Source organism: Tachypleus tridentatus, chromosome 13, assembly GCF_004210375.1.
Source record: "Tachypleus tridentatus isolate NWPU-2018 chromosome 13, ASM421037v1, whole genome shotgun sequence".
Lineage (NCBI taxonomy): Eukaryota > Metazoa > Arthropoda > Merostomata > Xiphosura > Limulidae > Tachypleus > Tachypleus tridentatus.
This window is the reverse complement of record NC_134837.1, coordinates 60,943,318-60,961,422: the sequence shown is the minus strand read 5'-3', so window position 1 is coordinate 60,961,422 and position 18,105 is coordinate 60,943,318. Positions and strand designations below refer to the sequence as shown.

General features: G+C 32.9%; 1 protein-coding gene across 1 annotated transcript in view; it reads left to right on the top strand.

Annotated features, from left to right (window-relative positions):
• The window catches only part of LOC143240724 (dnaJ homolog subfamily C member 2), a 47,794-nt gene that overhangs the window by 7,879 nt on the left and 21,810 nt on the right, over positions 1 to 18,105 (top strand). Inside the window, exons 3-9 of the mRNA XM_076483654.1 lie at positions 2,618 to 2,805; positions 3,519 to 3,594; positions 4,850 to 4,948; positions 6,110 to 6,254; positions 10,555 to 10,635; positions 15,840 to 15,905; positions 17,287 to 17,378. Coding sequence (XP_076339769.1) covers positions 2,618 to 2,805; positions 3,519 to 3,594; positions 4,850 to 4,948; positions 6,110 to 6,254; positions 10,555 to 10,635; positions 15,840 to 15,905; positions 17,287 to 17,378 — 747 coding nt within the window. The remainder of the gene's footprint in view (positions 1 to 2,617; positions 2,806 to 3,518; positions 3,595 to 4,849; positions 4,949 to 6,109; positions 6,255 to 10,554; positions 10,636 to 15,839; positions 15,906 to 17,286; positions 17,379 to 18,105) is intronic.

Sequence of the window (18,105 nt, the reverse complement as noted above, 5' to 3'; positions counted from 1 at the left end):
TATATTGAGCGGCAACTACAAACCGCCCTTAATTGTGTACGGAAGTGGACTCTGGTGAACAGCTTTAATTTCTCTCTCTCTAAAACTGTATGCATACACTTTTGCCGTCGACGGGGTATTCACCCTGATCCTGAACTTCATATCAGTGAAGTGTTGCTGCCAGTGGTCCGGAGACTAAGTTCTTGGGGCTTATCTTTGATCGTAAACATTTGATCGTAAAACTGACCTTTATACCACACTTAAAGCAGCTTCGGGTCAAATGCACAAGAGCACTGAACATCCTCCGTGTTCTCTCTTCTACCAGTTGGGGGGCAGATCGCTGTTCAATGTTAAAGGTATATCGTGCTCTTATTAGATCAAAACTCGATTATGGATCAGTGGTCTATGGCTCTGCCAGACCCTTGGCCTTAAAGATGCTGGACCCCATTCATCACCAAGGACTTCGACTCTGCACTGGGGCTTTCCGTACCTCTCCAGTTCAAAGCATATACATTGAATCTCATGAACCTTCTCTACATCTTCGCCGTTTGCAACTATTTTTACAATATACTTCGAAACTTCGTTCCTTACTAAAGCATCCCACCTGGAAATGTGTTTTCCTTCCTCGATGGGCAGTACTTTTTCAGAACAGACGATCTGTCATTGCTCCGTTTGGCCTTTGCATCCGGGCGCAATTGGATGAATTGGGTCTGTCCTTGGATAACATTGCAGATTCCACAGGTTGGCCCATCCCACCATGGCTTATTACAGCCCCCAAATGTGACCTTTCTTTCAGTCACCTAAAAGGCAGATACTCCAGATTGGAAGTACCGCTTTTATTCAATGAATATCTTTCAAACAATCATTCAGTTCCCATTTATACAGATGGTTCCAAATCAGGTAATTCAGTGGGCTCTGCTATGGTTTGCTATGAGTCAGTAGTTGCACGCAGAATCCCTTCTACAGCTTCTGTGTTCACTGCTGAACTGTATGCCATATCTCTTGCCCTGGATCATATTGCAGCTGAGCAGTACTCCAACTGCACTATTTATACTGATTCGCTTAGTTCTATACTTGCCTTGGAATCACTACACGTTAGCTCACATCCTATTCTCACTGATATTCGAAACCAACTGGCCCATTTCTCATTAGCAGCTACTTCTGTCCAGTTTTTTTGGATTCCAGGCCATGTTGGTATTCGCGGGAACGAGCTTGCAGACATGGCAGCTAAATATGTCTGCTTCAGCACCATCACTTCTATGCCTATTCCGTACATGGACTATGGTGTTGTTTTCAAGGCTTGGCTCCGTGTCAGCTGGCAGTCCACTTGGAGTGAGCAACGTGACAACAAACTTTTTCAAATCAAACCCAAAATTGGACTTTGGCCATCTAGCTTCTGTAAAGTTCGGAAGGAGGAAGTTGTTCTCATTAGGCTACGCATTGGTCACAGTTTTTTAATTCATCATATTCTTTTATTTGGAACTGATGCACCAATGTGTAGTTTGTGTAACAGTCAAATCACTATTAGCCGCGTTTTACTTTTTTGCCATCGTTACAATTCTCAACGACGGCAATATTTTAAACATATTTTTTCCCAGGGTCAGTCTGTAACATTGGACAGAGTTATTGGTGATGGTGACTCTGTCCACCTTGATAATGTTTTTAATTTTTTAATGGCCATTAATGTTTTTAATCTCATTTAAGTGTTGCATATTTATTCATTACACCTTTTTAATTGTGGTTTCTTTTTTACAGTTTTAATCTCTCTCCTTCAATTTGACATTGGACAATGGCCAGAACATTAAATAACTTGACACCAGGACTGGAAAGGCCAACTTCTGGTGACTAGCGCTACTGTTTGAACTATCTGTTTGAACTACTCGTTAGTCGCCCTGGCGAAGTTGTTATTATACTTTGCTGAATATCATTTCACACTTTTACTACTTAACTTTTTAGTACTGGCCATATTGACTCATAACCCGGAACCAGGACTGGAAAGACCAACTTCAGGTGACTGATGATGGTTTTTATACTTACCTGTTAGTCTTCCTGGCGGGTTATGATCATTACCATTTTGCTAGAGTAAATATTTTACAACTTTGAAGACTGGATGTCACCATTGGTTTTTACACCATTTTCTGTTTTAATTGCTGTTTTGTTTTTACCTTCATTTACTTTTACAAATTTTACTCCATTTACTTGACTTTATCTTTTTACTGGACATTTGGCTACTCATTGTTACAATTTTGCTATGTATCTTTTAAAACTTCTATTCTTTTACATTTTGATACTGGTTGCTATGACACATAACCCAGAACCAGGACTGGAAAGACCAACTTCAGGTGACTGACAGTGGTTCTTGAACTTATCTGTTAGTCTTCCTGGCAGGTTATGATCATTACCTTTTTGCTAGAGTAAATACCTTACAACTTCTTATACTCTACCTTCTATCTTAACATTGTAGACTAGGTGTCAACATTGGTTTTATACTTTTTTGTTTTACCTTCATTTCCATTTATGTCTATTACTATATTTATTTATTTTTTTTATTACATTTTTACCGAATGTCTGGTGCAGATAGCCTCCTGCTTTTTGCCATTAAACACTAAATCAATCAGTCAATCAACTTGTTTTACAGAATTCATCAAAATTAAAGTAGAGCCTGTTGGACGATGGTACGAAGCACTTTGTGCACGAAGGAGAAATCGCTATAGTACTTCAGGACATTCAGTTGAGAGTAGTAGTTCCGAAGATGAAGTGTCTGAAGAAGAGGAGGCAGAAGAAGATGAAGCCTATTTGCGTAGCCTTGATCCTAAAGACTGGAAAGTAAGAAAAGTGATCATGTTTTATGTGTTTGTATTCATTCAATCTAAAGGCAAGTTCTTTTAGCTGTACTGACCAGAAGGCATGCCATTTGCTTTTATACTAGATTTAAAGATGAGTCATTAGAATGAAAAGGTTTTAATAAGTAACAGATTTCAGCCTTTAATTTGTGCAGGTGATCAACTTCCAGAAGGAAGAATAATGTAAGGAACAGATAGGATATTTCTGTAGGAGGTTCTTTGTATGGTTCATGGATAGGATAGTCTGTGGACAGAACAAGGAGAAAAAAGAATTAGGTTATGCTAAAGTAGGTTGGAGCAATATATTGTTAAGTACAAATCATGAATAAAGACATTCAAAGAAAAAGACTGTAAACATGTATTTCTGTTGGATAATACCAAGACTTAACACAAGCTTTTTAATTGTTATTTGTTATATTGTAGGTGTTTGCTGTTTTCATTAAACACTTTTGTGGGTAATTAGTTGAAAGCTTTCCCCTTATTTTCAGACTTTGGTAACAATTTTTTTTTACATTAAGTTTTGTTTATGTAGTTTACATGTGTTAGCAACTAAGGATTTAATGGATTTAGAAGGTCAAGCAAGTTTTAATTTTTTAGATTACCTGAAGTTTAAAGGTTTAAAAAGAATCACACAATTTTTAAAATAGTTATCCAAAAATTGTTATTTACTGATACTCATTAGAATTATTTTAACAGAATCAAGACCACTATGCTGTCTTGGGACTGAAGAACAAAAGGTTTACATCTACAGAGGAGGAAATAAAAAGAGCTTGTAAGTGTTTTATTTTAACTGAAGAAAAGCAGATGTTATGAGTGTATCTCTCTTGTTATATATACATACAAACATATTACTCTGTCACACAACACTCGCATCTGTTCCAGTTATTGTTCAACATTACTCTGTCACACAACACTCACAGCTTGTTCCAATTATTGTTCAACATTACACTGTTACATAACACTCACAGCTTGTTCCAGTTATTGTTCAACATTACTCTGTACTCTGTCACATAACACTAACAGCTTGTTCCAGTTATTGTTCAACATTACTCTGTCACATAACACTCACAGCTTATTCCAGTTATTGTTCAACATTACTCTGTCACATAACACTCACAGCTTATTCCAATTATTGTTCAACATTACTCTGTACTCTGTCACATAACACTAACAGCTTTTTCCAGTTATTATTCAACATTATTCTGTCACATAACAGCCATAGCTTCAACATGAATATAGCAGCAAATTATACATTCAATGAAAAAAAAAAATTAATATTCATATTTTTCAAGCATTTGTTTTATTGTGCATTGATGACATGTTCATGTTAGGTTAAATAAAACTGTAAATAAAGTTGTGTCATATATATACTGCGAAACTGTTGGATGAATAAAGTTTTTTTATTCTCAGCATTAAAATCACCATGCATTCAAGTTGACTCCATAAGCACTTCATAAATTCACAGACCAATGTTTTGTAAAAATTTTTGTGTATTTGAAATGGACTTGTAATATGTTTTTTAAAAACTTACAAAATTTTGTAAGGATACATTATGGCTTCTGTATTTACAAAAAATCTTAGTTGGAGGTACATCAATCATAAACATTAATTTAAAGATTCAGCTTTGTTGGCTCTATTTCAGGGCAACTCAAGGAAGGTTTGCAAGACACTGGTTACATTCTTTTTTCCTAAAATGTAGTGATATTCCAAAAGTTTTGAATAAAGTGATGTGACTTGTAAAACAAGTGTGTGATTTTTTTCAAATTGATTTTATTTCTTCAAAGTTCAGGCACATGTCTATTTACCTTGGCATTTTAGAGAGCTGAAGTATGTGTAACAATGTGCAATATATGCAATTGTATATGAATGATGTTCATGTATTTCAATGCTGTTTTTTTTGTTTTCCTAATGATTTTATCTTTGGGTATTTTTTGAATAAGGATTGTAGTGTTACAGTTTACTTATAGCTTCAGTGATAACTTAATGATGTAGAAATAGATATTACTCACTGTTATTCTCTTTGACAGACAGGCGTAAAGTTTTGCGCCATCATCCTGACAAACGCAAAAATGCTGGGGAAGCAGTGCAAGACCTGGATCATGATTATTTTTCTTGTATAACACGAGGTTTGTGCACTAAATTTATTTGTATAGTATATCTACAATCAGCAAAATAATATTTTAACAACATAATAAAACAATAACCTTTTCATTATATGAGTTCAAAAGCCTGGTTGATGAGCTTGAAATCTCTCTCTCTCTCTTCACATATGTGTGTGTGTGTATATGTATATATATATTAGTGAAGTTAAATAAATAAACAAACTCATTAGGAAGGACTATGTTAAAAACAGCAAATCCCAACCTCTGATTAGTTATATTATAATCATAAAGATTGATAGATGGTATATCCCCGTAATAACATTCAATCAAGTTTATGTGGATTTTCTAATCAGTAGTAAAAAAAACAACTTTAATTACAAGAAGGAAATTTTTTTTTTCAAAATAGTGTCCCACAACCAAATTTTGGAAGTTTCATGAAATAAAAAATGTTAAAAGAATTGAATAAAATTGTATGATTTTTAAACCAAAATTAGAAGCTATTTATTAAGTGAGTTCTAAATTTCATGCAGTTTGGTTAAGTATTTCAGCTGTGAGAAGAAAAGATAATTGAAGTTATATAAATGACACCCATCAGATCTGGATAGCATTAAACAATAACTAGTACCAAATGTCTTTATCTAACTTATATATTGGGTTGAGGAATAATTCGTGAGCGTTTTTTCAAGTTAAAAAAAATATATTCATAAATGAAACGCTTTCGCAAAATATTTCATGTCATTTGGTAGATAAATTTTTGCTCTAATAGATGGTGTGTTTGATTTTCATATGTCTTTAATTTGTGCTTTCATTTTCAGCTCATTAAATGGAATGTCAAGTGGACAAAATCGAGCATTTTCGACACCATCTGCTTTTCGCATTTAATTTCTTGCAATTTCGTTTAAAACAATGCATACCATATACCTAGGTATTACATGAAATAAAGTATCATAATAAATGTTTTGGGTGTAATGTGTTCATGCATTGAAGTATTGTATAGTCTTGCATGTAATGCTTGAATGAAATTATTTAAAAATGCTCACGAATTATTCCTCAACCTAATATATCACACACAAGCTTTCATTAACATACACATTGTTTGCCACATAATTCTTTGTACTTAAATTCATCCAGTGTTTGATATTAATTTCTTGTCACTTCTAACTTTGAGGAATTCCTCCATTTCAGCTTATGAGATATTAGGTCATCCAGCTAAGAGACGATCTTATGACAGTGTTGATCCTGAGTTTGATGAAGAGATACCACCAATTAATAGCCATAGTAAAGATAACTTCTTTGAAGTTTTTGAACCAGTTTTCCAAAGAAATGAAAGGTTAGAGTCAAATAGAATGTTATTGAGGTAGTTGTGCTAATAGAGTGAGATAAATTTAAGTATTTAACATTTTAATTACTAATGTAAAATGTCTGATGCCTCTTGAAAAATAATGAAAGTTATCTATCAAATGATCCAAAGTTCTATCATTATTTTTAAACACATACAGATGCGTAATTATCATATAAGTGTTTTTTTAATCAGCTGTGAAGAAAACATCCTACTTAATCTGTCTACAAATGTTAGGGGAATATCTATATACTTTTTTACTTAATTATACTTTAATGAGAAATGATGAAGAGGCATTTCCAGAGTTAAATTGTTGTGGTGTGAAGTAAAGGTGTTTTTCTTTCATTACTTAACATTGATGTCATCACGATGTATCAGTGTAGCATAATCTGTATTATAAAGTGGTTATTGTTTGGGTATCTGGCTGTATGCAACAAAAATGTTTAACTTATTCCATAACATCTGATCACTGTGAAACTTTCAGGGGTTGTTGGGCCTGGCATGGCCAGGTGGTTAAGGCACTTGTAATCTGAAGGTAGCAAGTGCAAATCCCCACCACACCAAACATTCTCGCTCTTCCAGTCATAGGGGCATTATAATGTGACAGTTAGTGCCACTATTTGTTGATAAAAAAGGAGCCCAAGTGTTGTCAGGGGTGGTGATGACTAGCTGCCTTCCCTCTAGTCTTACACTGTTAAATTAGGGATAGCTAGCAAAGATGGCTCTCATGTAGCTTTGCGTGAAATTCAAACAAACAGGGGTTATTGAGTCTGGCCCAGAGGGATTGTAGAACATCATAGCTTATTAATTTTGTTGTTTTTACAAGTTTGAAATTTGGTAAAGATTGAACTAATTCGATAGGAAACACATAGAGGTCTATAAGCAGTGGAAGATCAAACCAAATGCCAACCTTCCTATGAACTCTTTGTTAAAGCTGGGCAATCAGTCAGTATGATTCACTACTTATGAGTATTGGTTGCTATCACATGAAATAATCAATTAATCAAAATTAGTAGCTCATTTTATTAGTTTTCAGTTTTTTCAACTATTCAAATAATTGAAATATTGTTATTATGATTTCTTATTATTATTTTCTATTAATTCATATGAGTGGGCATTGGATCAAACTGAGCATGTCATGACTATTTTATAGGTTTACATTCAAGATTTAAATAAACAACTTCATTTTTGATTGAGTAATCCTTGCATCAAGACATAGATCATAATTGATATGAGCAACTTTATTATCAATTTATGTCAGTAAACTTGACATCAAAATATAGTTCATAATTCATGTTCTTATATTAGTTAAGTTATATTTTTTATTTGAAAAGGAAATAATTAAAATCCCAGTTTTCATTCTGTTGTGTCACATGATTCACTGATAATTCTCTAAATATATTTTCTTTCCTATAATGAATGTCAGAATGTACAACCAATCAGAAATGAAAACATTTTAACTTCTTATTTTAATATGCTGTGACATCAACCAATTTGCCAAACTAGTCTGAGAGGCTTTTCCTACTCTAACATAGGTTTCAAGGAACTTACCTGAACTACATGCACTTAGTTGAGGGACAAATTTTAAACAACAGAAAGAACCTATTTTCCTGTACAAATAAGTTATTATGGTATTTACTTTGTGGCAGTATTACTTAGATAATTGCCTTAAGATTTCTTTCTGTCACTGTAGTTGCTCAACTCTGAGGATCTAACAAAATTTTTTAAACCTCTTTATATTTTAGTAAGAAAACCCTTAAATTTTGGTAGTTTGTAACATTGTATTATGGGTGCCTAAATATATTATTTTGTGCTCTAAGATGTGTATTTGAAAGCTATGTGAACTATTTTTTACACAACCAGTATATTGGGAAAACAGATTCGAGTTTTCAAAGTTATGATGTGTGCTCTTGCAGTGATATGTTGTTTTTCATGGAATAACAAACAGCTTCCCTAGAACATTCTGACAATAAAATTAAAATAAAAGAGATGTGAAAATGTTAACAACTGAGATTGTGAAGGTAATTAAAGATCTTGGTGACAAGTAATGCATTCAAAGAAGAAAGGTTTTTATTCATTTTATATATGTTGATGAATTTCATACAGTTGATTTTATGAAGTAAAATATAAAAGTATACTTTTTACATACATTTAGGAAGTTCTAGGTGTTATGCAAATGGCATATAAAGAGTTTGAGATGATAAGGAGTGTTTTTTATATTGAAATGAAAATCACTATGAACTCAGATTGATGGAGTACAAGGTTTCATAAATTTACAGATGAATCTTTAGTAAAAATACTTCATTAAGAAATTGATTTTTTTTTATATAACAGACTTGTAATGTTTACTAAAGCATTTAAAATTTTGTGAAGATGCTCTTAGTACATTCAAAGTTAAGTATAGTTTAATGGTTAGAAGATTGGTCAGGCCCTATATGATCAAGTGATTATATCACAGTTTGTGAAATAATCAATTAATCTAACTTATTGTTTTAAATCATTGCAACTTTCCAAGTTTCTTGAAAATAAACAGTTATTTGAATTATTAATTACAACAACCATTACTTGATTAGCAAATTCCACTAATTTTCTTTTAGGTGCATGCCAAGTCTTGTTGAGATTGATCAAAATGTGTAGGCATGGACAAACACTAGTAATACTTCTGCTTTGTTCATGTGTATACATTCAGAAGCATGTGTGTGTGTATGAGTTTAATTGAATATGTATTTGAACAGTATTAGTGTAGTGTTGGCTAAATGTGATAGATTCTCATTATTATTAAACAGAAGTTAAAATGACTAGATTTACTCTTTCTTCTCAAACTTATTTAAGAGAAATGTTTTTCTTTTATGTAAAAACCTAAGCTGATTCCTAAGATAATGTTTTTTTTCACAGAAAGTGAGCCATTTTATTAGTTAAATTCAATCAAATTTGGTCAGGTAATAATCACAGATTTAGGCATTTGTATCTTTTGTAAAAGAAAACTTAATTTTTATATTGTGATACCAAGACTTTACTTGCTTTATTAGATATACATGTTAAATGCTTACAGAGCAGTTTTCCATTTCAGTTCTATTGTGGTAATTAAAACAACCAACTTATGTGCAATAATGTGTCAACCAAAATGTATATGCTATATCCAGTGTCCTTTTGTACAATAATAGGATTCATTAGTATGGCTGGGATACAACAGGCTTAGTGGTGGTTTAAAACACTATTGTTATTGTCAGTTACATAAACAACAACCATTTTGGTGAGAACTGGATTAAATAGATGAATTTTACCTTTACCAGCTTGATTTAAGTCATTAGAAATCAGAATTAATTTTTATCAACATCATATTATTTATTTGACACCAAATTGTTTGTTGTTCACATTATTTAGTTATTAATTTTACTTGAATTATTGAAACTGAAAATCAGGTAAGCTGTTCTTTTTTTGATTCAGAAGCAAGTCATATGACTACAGTGTCAGTTGGACAATACATTGTATATGTTGAGATTTGATACAGTGTACACATTCTTGGGTTGATAATGAGAATTCCACTAAACCTGATTAAGGTCTAGAAATTTATGTATATGTTGAGATTTGATACAAATGTACACATTCTTGGGTTGATATTGAGAATTACACTAAACCTGATTAAGGTCTAGAAATTTATGTATATGTTGAGATTTGATACAAATGTACACATTCTTGGGTTGATATTGAGAATTACACTAAACCTCAGTAAGGTCTAGAAATTTCTCTCTCTTTACTAGATGAGGGTTTGATGTGAATCTGAAGGTTCATGATGTCCTGTTGCCACAGGAGAAAGCTTTTCACTTTGGGGCTATTAGTGTTCCATGAGAGTGATAGTCAAATATCACTATTCAGTCAGATAAAGAATAGGCCAAAAGTTCCCATTGGGTGCTGTTAAGTAGCTGCTTTTGATCTAGTCTATCAGTTCAAAATTAGGGATGGATGTGTGAAGATAGCCCTTGTTATGATTTTATGAAATTTCCAAAAAGAGAACAAAAACAACCAAACAAGAAGTGCTACACTAGTGTTTCACCAGTTTGTCTAAGTATAACCTTTCTTGAAATTTATTTTAATGCTAGAATTTTTTATGTAAAGAAAAAAGGAAGAATTTAGGTTAAATTGGGTTTAAGGTGATGACTGCTGACCAGGTAGGTGCTTTATACAAATAAATTATCTAATTTTTGAGTTGAATAGTGAAGTTGTATGGTTCATCTGCCCATAGAAGCTGTGCAGTTAAAATATAATTAAATATTGTGTGTTTCTGTTATAGGTGGTCTGTGAAGCCTAATGTACCTCAACTTGGTAACAGTGATTCTTCCTTCGAAGAGGTGGACAAGTTTTACAAGTTTTGGTAGGTGTTATTGAACACCTGAAAGCATCATTAAATAAATGATTATTTAAAGTAATTGAAGAGAAATGATCAAATTTGCTAATTATTAGCAAGTACAAGACTATTATGTTTTTAACTGGGAAGGCAATAAAATTTGTTTTATTTTTTAAATCTATCTGTTTAGGAAAAAATATCTCTAAATGTGGGTGTTTTATGTAAAAACAATATTGATAGCCACATTGAATTACTCAGGTAATAACCTATTTTTTGGACTTCCTTGAGTTTTTTAACTTTTCAAATGCACGTCTTCATAAAGGTAGTTTAAATTATAAACTTATCATTTCATTGTTTAATATATTTATGTGTGACAGGTATATGTTGTGCACTTAAATAAGAAAAAAAAACGTACTGAGTATTGAACTTTAATAAAAAAGACTTGTTTTGTATTTAATATTTATGATTTGAGTACCATTATAATATATGGTTGTATTGACAAGTTATTTGGGGTACTAAAGCTCTGCACACCTGATCGTATCTTTTTTAAATAATAAAAAGAAAATTGTATTTTATGGCCATCTGATTTTAAGCTTGTTAAAAGTTCATGCTGATTTGATTTAGTGTGGCTAGGTAAAATACAACTGAATTATCAAGTATATTGATATATCTTGATCAATTGATGTTAATTTGGTTGATTGTTATTATCTCTGCTTTTGATAATGGCTGTGCATTTGACCTTTTATTTCAACTTATAACAGTATACATGTTTAAAGTGATTTTTATTTTTCAAAATTATTTTAGATACTTTATTTCATATATGATACTTCAGAAACCATGAAATTACTGTGTTTTCCCTGAATATTGATGTTTTATTTTGGATGAAATAAGTAGCTTTCTTACTTGTGTACTATGCAACTAATGATACTTGATAGTTGGTTTAACAGTTGGCTAGGCATAATCACCAATCAGTTATTGATTATACAGGCCTGCAAATTTAAACTTCATAAAAGTTGTTTTGGTTTTATTCACATATCTTCCATAATTCAGCTATTTTCAAAAATAATATTCTTTTTCTATCACATAAAGATTTTTTACAAATCAGAAAGAAAAAAAAATTAACTACATGAAATTATTATTTTGTTTACCACAATGAACATTTTGTATTGTTGTGTTTGGGTTCTAGAATGGTTGATAGGATTCTCATGTTGTAATTGGTTTGGAGAAATCTGTTGCCAGTGGTTGTCAGCATTTAATGTATAACAAAACTTATCCAATTTCAATGCAAATAATTCACTTATGTAAAAGCACTTTTCATGTTTGGTGAAAAATCTGTTCATGATGGAGAAAAATTTATTCAATTTTTGGATTCAGAGGACAGGAATTACTATAGAACATGTAAAAAGTACAAAACAATAAAACCATCACAGGCCTGTGTTATTAGTAGCATTATAACTGTTAGACTGTTTTATGTAATTGATAATTTTGGTACAGTACATTACCTCTTCTCACATATATAACTATTCTTGTTCAGTGCTGCTCTCTGTATGCAAAATTTTTCTTGCATGTAACAAGCCTTGAACTTGCACATACTATATGTTTAGTGTGGTTCAACACATGTAAATCATTATGTAACAACCCTACACCATCAGGAGTGTGACTCCCTATAATCATTTCTACATTAGGCAGTGATTGAGTGCAGACATTTTCCCATGGGCATTGTATGTATTTAATTGGGTGGCCACTGTTTTTGCCAGTTTTGGGGTGGGGTGTGTCCCTGATAATCCAGTCCATTTCTCTTTCTCCCAGGTCCATTTTCCCATGGACATTGTATGTATTTAATTGGGTGGTCACTGTTTTTGCCAGACTCTAGGGTTGAGTTTACACCACTACCTGGACAACTGGTTCCTTTTAGTTCATTCTGAATTAAAGTATTCTGAACACACACACATCCATTGTTGATATTAGCAGCTTGTGTTGTTTTCATTCTAAAGTTGGGGAAATTTCCGCTTGCCTTTCCATTATCTTATCTTATCTTATCTTGGGTGTATTTTTCAACACCCACTTAATTTGTGTTCAACCATCCCCACTTCTTTTTTGTTTGATACTGCTTACTATTATCCATGTATTTACTGCTCTCTTGATTTATCCACAAGAGGTTCTGTCACTTTTGAGGATTTGGGCTTCTATGGAAGCCCTTTTGCTTTGGGTTATCACAGATGCATTTTCATTGGTGGAAACTGCATAGCCAGTGGAATGTTACTCGCATTCCTTGAATTCCCCAGTTACCCTTCCTCCTGCCCTTACAGACTGTCTGAATTGGTGGTTGAATAAAGAGAGAGCACAGCAAAGGGAATAATAGTTCTCCACCTCCTGTGGATTTGCATTAAATCATAGATACTTCTCTCCAAAGTTGAGGAGTGCGAGTCTATCATCAACAGTCTTCCTGGCAGTGTTTTCAGATTGACTATCAGATCTTTTAGGTGGCTATGCAGTTAAGGATATTTTCATCTGGATATGTTCCCCATTTTACTTGAGCACCTGATTAATAATTGTTTTGGTTTCTGGTTCCTCATCTCCTTAGGCCCTAACAGTGGATATTCTTAGTTGTTATTGAACAGTTGGTTCCATTTACATTCTTTCCAGATTAGTTGAATTTCTTATTGTGTGGTTGTTCCAGATTGATTTTTCTTACTCCAAACTTTGTTGGCTCATGAGGGTTATTCTTCTTTCTCACTGTTTTCTCTTCTTTCTATTTCTGGCCTTTATTCCTGGTCTGCTGCAGATAGTCTTCTATGTCCAGTGTGTGCTCTTTATTGTTCCAATCCCCACATGGCTTCCTTGAGTGGTTCTGGTTTCCACCTTTTTATTCCCTAGCACTGTTCCTCTCTTTGTGACCTTTCTGCTTCTACATTAGAATTTGGAATTCTCAACTGCTTCAAATTGTTTTGGTTTTTTTTCTCAAATTCTATTCCCCATGTCTTTGCCTACAATTGGACACTTTACATTTTTTTTTTTTTGAGTCTTATCTCCATCTTCCATGAGAGGAAACTCTTTAGTCAGGAATATGTCCTATACATCATATGTTCATCTCCCACTGTATTCATTTGGTAACTATTTTTTTTCTCATCAGAGTACTGACTTCTGCCTTTTGCCATCCATCACATTTTGGTGTGTGTGGCTGTGAATAGATAAGATCTTGTTTTCTCTATACATTTTTTTCTTCCAGGGGCATGTCCCATTTATTGCCTGTCGAGATATACAAAGTATATCTCAATTCCTCACTGTATGATCAAGATGTATAACTATGGCCACTAATGCACACTACTGAGATGGGGTATCTCACAAGATTGCTAATAGGTTTTCTTCATAATATTTGTTTTATTAATAAGCCTCTTCTGGACTGTACTGACCCATGGACTCACATGGGTAAAGCTGAAGGGGATAGCTGACCATCCTACCATCCCTTCAATTGAATAACTCTGGAGAGTCTGCTTTTGAATACAGAGTTTTTGTAGTCACCCATTTCAGTGTTTCTGGTGTCTGAATTCCTTCAGTTTCTTCACTAAATTTTATCCTTTCTCATACTTCTTGTGGAATATAGGAGTCCTTGTCTCTTTCCAATTCTGAGCCACTAGGGTGATGGACCATGTAGGTATCCTTGTAAATGTGATCACTTCTGTTCACTAGAAAGTATGATGGTGGTGTTCTGCTGGTGTAGATGGCATGTGATCCTCCAGTCATGCACTCCACTTCTGTGCAGTGCGTTCTGGTGGCTGATGTTGTATCCAGCTTCTCTGCAGTTCTCTCTGCATATATTGTGTACAGACAATACACTTCCATATGTTAGAACCAAGAAGTTAACATTGTGTTACAAATTTTGTGCAGTCCTATATAGGGAATGATGTGGTGCATATTTCCAAATATATTTCCTTGATTTCATGTGCAGTGGAACTTGAAGGCTGATGTTGTTCTCAAATTTTGTGTGGTCTTGTTTGGAAGTTGATGATGTTTTGGTGTAGATCCATGACATTGCAGTTCACCTGTTCAGTTGGGACTCCTTGTTGTTCCAAGTTGGTTCCCAGTGAGTGGTTTTAGATTAGACTTAGACTAATCAATATATCTCTTCACATCTGTTGGTTGGGATTCCTACATGTGTTCCTCTTCAAATGGGCATCACACTTCATAGGTGTTATTTGACTCTTTCAAAGAATACTTATTTCTATTCCTTGCATTGGATCCTCCACCTATTCAGTGTGGGATACTAGCTATACACGTGAAAGGAGGTAATGTACCACATCAAAAGTTATTATTTTTCTATACTGAAAATATATATATACACTTCTTACCCTTTCTTCCCACTGAAAACTAGTGGTTTCTTTTCTGCTTGATCTTGAAGTGATAGTTCAGTAGCATCAAATAGAGGGAGCCACATGTGGTAATAGGGTGTGTTGCACTCTTATTGGTGTGGGCTGTTGTATGATGATTTACACATGAGACACAGGTAATCTGCATTGATTATGTAGTATGTGGGGGTTTAAGGATTATGGTACGTGAAAAAAATTTTACATGTAGATGACAGCACTGAACATATGAATGTTGAAGTAGCAAGACAGAGGAGAAATATATTTTCATTATAGGAAAATAATATCTTTTGAGGAACTTTATTGAAGTGTTTTATAATTAGATATTATGGCCTAGGCTCCTATATTCCTGATTCATTAACCTCCACACTCATTAGCTACTTATATTCTTTTATGCATATGATGACAAAGTGCATGTGGTATAATGCATAATTAATATGAGAGAGGAAATACAAGTATTTTTAGTGGGTTTGAGTGTTTTCATTGTATGATTTTGTTTCTGCTGCTAGAAACAATTTTGGATTGAATAGGTTGTAAAGGTTATATATTTTTGTTCCTTTGCTATAATGAGTTAATAGTCAACTCTCTGACTATTAACCTAGCACTTGGTTGAGATATGAGAATGACCCATTTTCAGTGTAATAAATGCTTGTGCATACCACAAATATTTGATATAGTATTTCTGAAGACATAATTTTACTTCTTATTGTCTTGTGTATTATGTAATATATGCATGTAACAAGATTCAGTAATGTTTTCGTTTAACATATCTCTTATAAAACTTTTATTTATTTATTATGCTTGAATTCTACTTGTATTCAATATATTCATTTTGATGGTATAATAAATATTGTCACTTCTATGCAGGTATGACTTTGATTCTTGGCGGGAGTTCTCTTACTTAGATGAAGAAGAGAAGGAGAAAGGAGAAAAGTAAGACATAAGTAAAAAAATAACAAAGGAACTATCAACACTAATAAATTTCTAGTTAATTGTTTGATAAGATAAGCAAGAACTTGAGCTAAACATGAAACAGTCAAATGTCTTGAAAGCATGGATTGGATTATTGAATTATACATACCAAACACTAGTAGTCAGTAAACTTCTAGTTTGGGGACCATAGTGAAAAGTTAATACTTAAAGAAATATGTTAATAGCTTGTATTTCAAGAAAACATTCACAGGTAGCTCAAACAGAAATTTCATTTACAGAGACACACTACAGGATACATGTTGGTGGAATTCTTTAATTAGTATAATGGTATTTTTTTTATGAAGTAATTGAAGGATGGTTACTGAAAATTGATAAGTATTGGATGAACAGAATAACAGATGAAATAACCACAAGGACTGAGCATTCTTTTCTGTGAAATGATCTTTACCTAGTTTATCAAATATATACTACTATTTTCCCTACATACACTTATATTACAAGAACTTAATATTTTTAATTACACTTTGTAATTTATCAGTAAATTCAAGGTAGAAATAAAATGTGATGCCATTCTTAACACTCAGTAGAATGTTAGACAGAAGACACTTCTAAGGTGGGCATATTTTATTTTACTCTTTAGAAAACATGATGTTACACTATTGTAAGGATAATGTGGCATTATAAGATTCCTTTTCAAAACCTATGTAAAGTATACAGAGGCCAACTGATATCATGTGGTTTGACTTCATCTTCCAACTTGTAACTTCTGTAGTAGTAGAATGAACACAGATTATATATATGTAATCAGATTGTGCTAACGTTTAGGTAGGGAACTTTGTATTGCATAAACCTCATACAGATATTTACGAGGTGCAGTGTTATGCTTAGAAAATTTTGTTCATTATTACATCACATAAAGCCATAACATTATGTAGAATTTAGACCAACTATACTGTTTTGTGTTTTAAAAAGGTAAACAGACATTCTATAAATTTGCATATTTAATATCATTAAAAAAACATTAATTTTATGTTTAGTTAGATTGCACATTTAATATATTAAGTTATAAAGTGAAAGTCTAATTAAGAATGAATGTATTGTTTTTGAATAATGTTCACCAGTAAGTCAATACTAAAATCAAGTTGATTGCCTGTGGTGGACACCTCAGGTCACCCAATGTGGCTTTATATTGACATAAATAATTTTGAATAATGTTTCACTTTTTATTAGAAAATGTTAAGATTTTTAACCTTTAGAAAGTTGCTAGTTTCTACAATAAATTAGCAAGAGTTACTAGTTAAAAAAGCATAAAGTCAAGAAACTGTTATTGTAAGGTACAACTGGGGAAAAAGAAAAAAAATCTTATAATGTTCTGTTTCAGTCGTGAAGAACGAAGGTGGATAGAAAAACAAAATAAAGCAGCAAGGCAAAGGAGAAAAAAAGAAGAAATGTCTCGAATTCGACAACTTGTTGGTGAGTAGGAAAACCTAGGAATAGTTTCATAATTAAATTTTGTAAAACCTTTGCATAGTAAATGAATATTCAAAAAATAAACTAGGAACAAAGGTTTAGGTTTGATTTCATTTTAGAAATGTGAAATATGTTTTTGGTGTTGCTTAGTTGATGATCACTGATTGTACAGACTTTAATGTTTGTGTGTGATTATTTAAGATCTTAGTAAAGAAACTAAACTTATGATTTAGATATATTTGCTATTTGTGCCTGCTATTTAATTCCAGCATGGCCAGGTGGTTAAGGCACTCAATTTGTAATGTGAAGGTCATGGGTTCAAATCCCCATCACACCAAACGTGCTTACCCTTTCAGCCGTGAGAGCATTATAATGTGACGGTCAATCCAACTATTTATTGGTAAAAGAGTAGCCCAAGAGTTGGCAGTGGATGTTGATGACTAGCTACCTACCTTTTAGTCTTATACTACCAAATTAGAAATGGCTATCATAGGTAGCTCTCATGTAGTTCTGCACAAAATTCAAAACAAAATCTTTGCTGGAATCCTCTTCTAATGACAAAAATCTGCCCAATTGACCTAGGGCAGGATTCACAGAGGTCAACAGACCTCCCTTGAATGAAGAAAATTAAGGAAAAGACATGGTTGAAAACAAAAGGGCTCTCCACCCAGTTTGCCTGGACATATATAAAAATGGCCACATCATTTCTGTACAAAGAAACTGCTGAAAG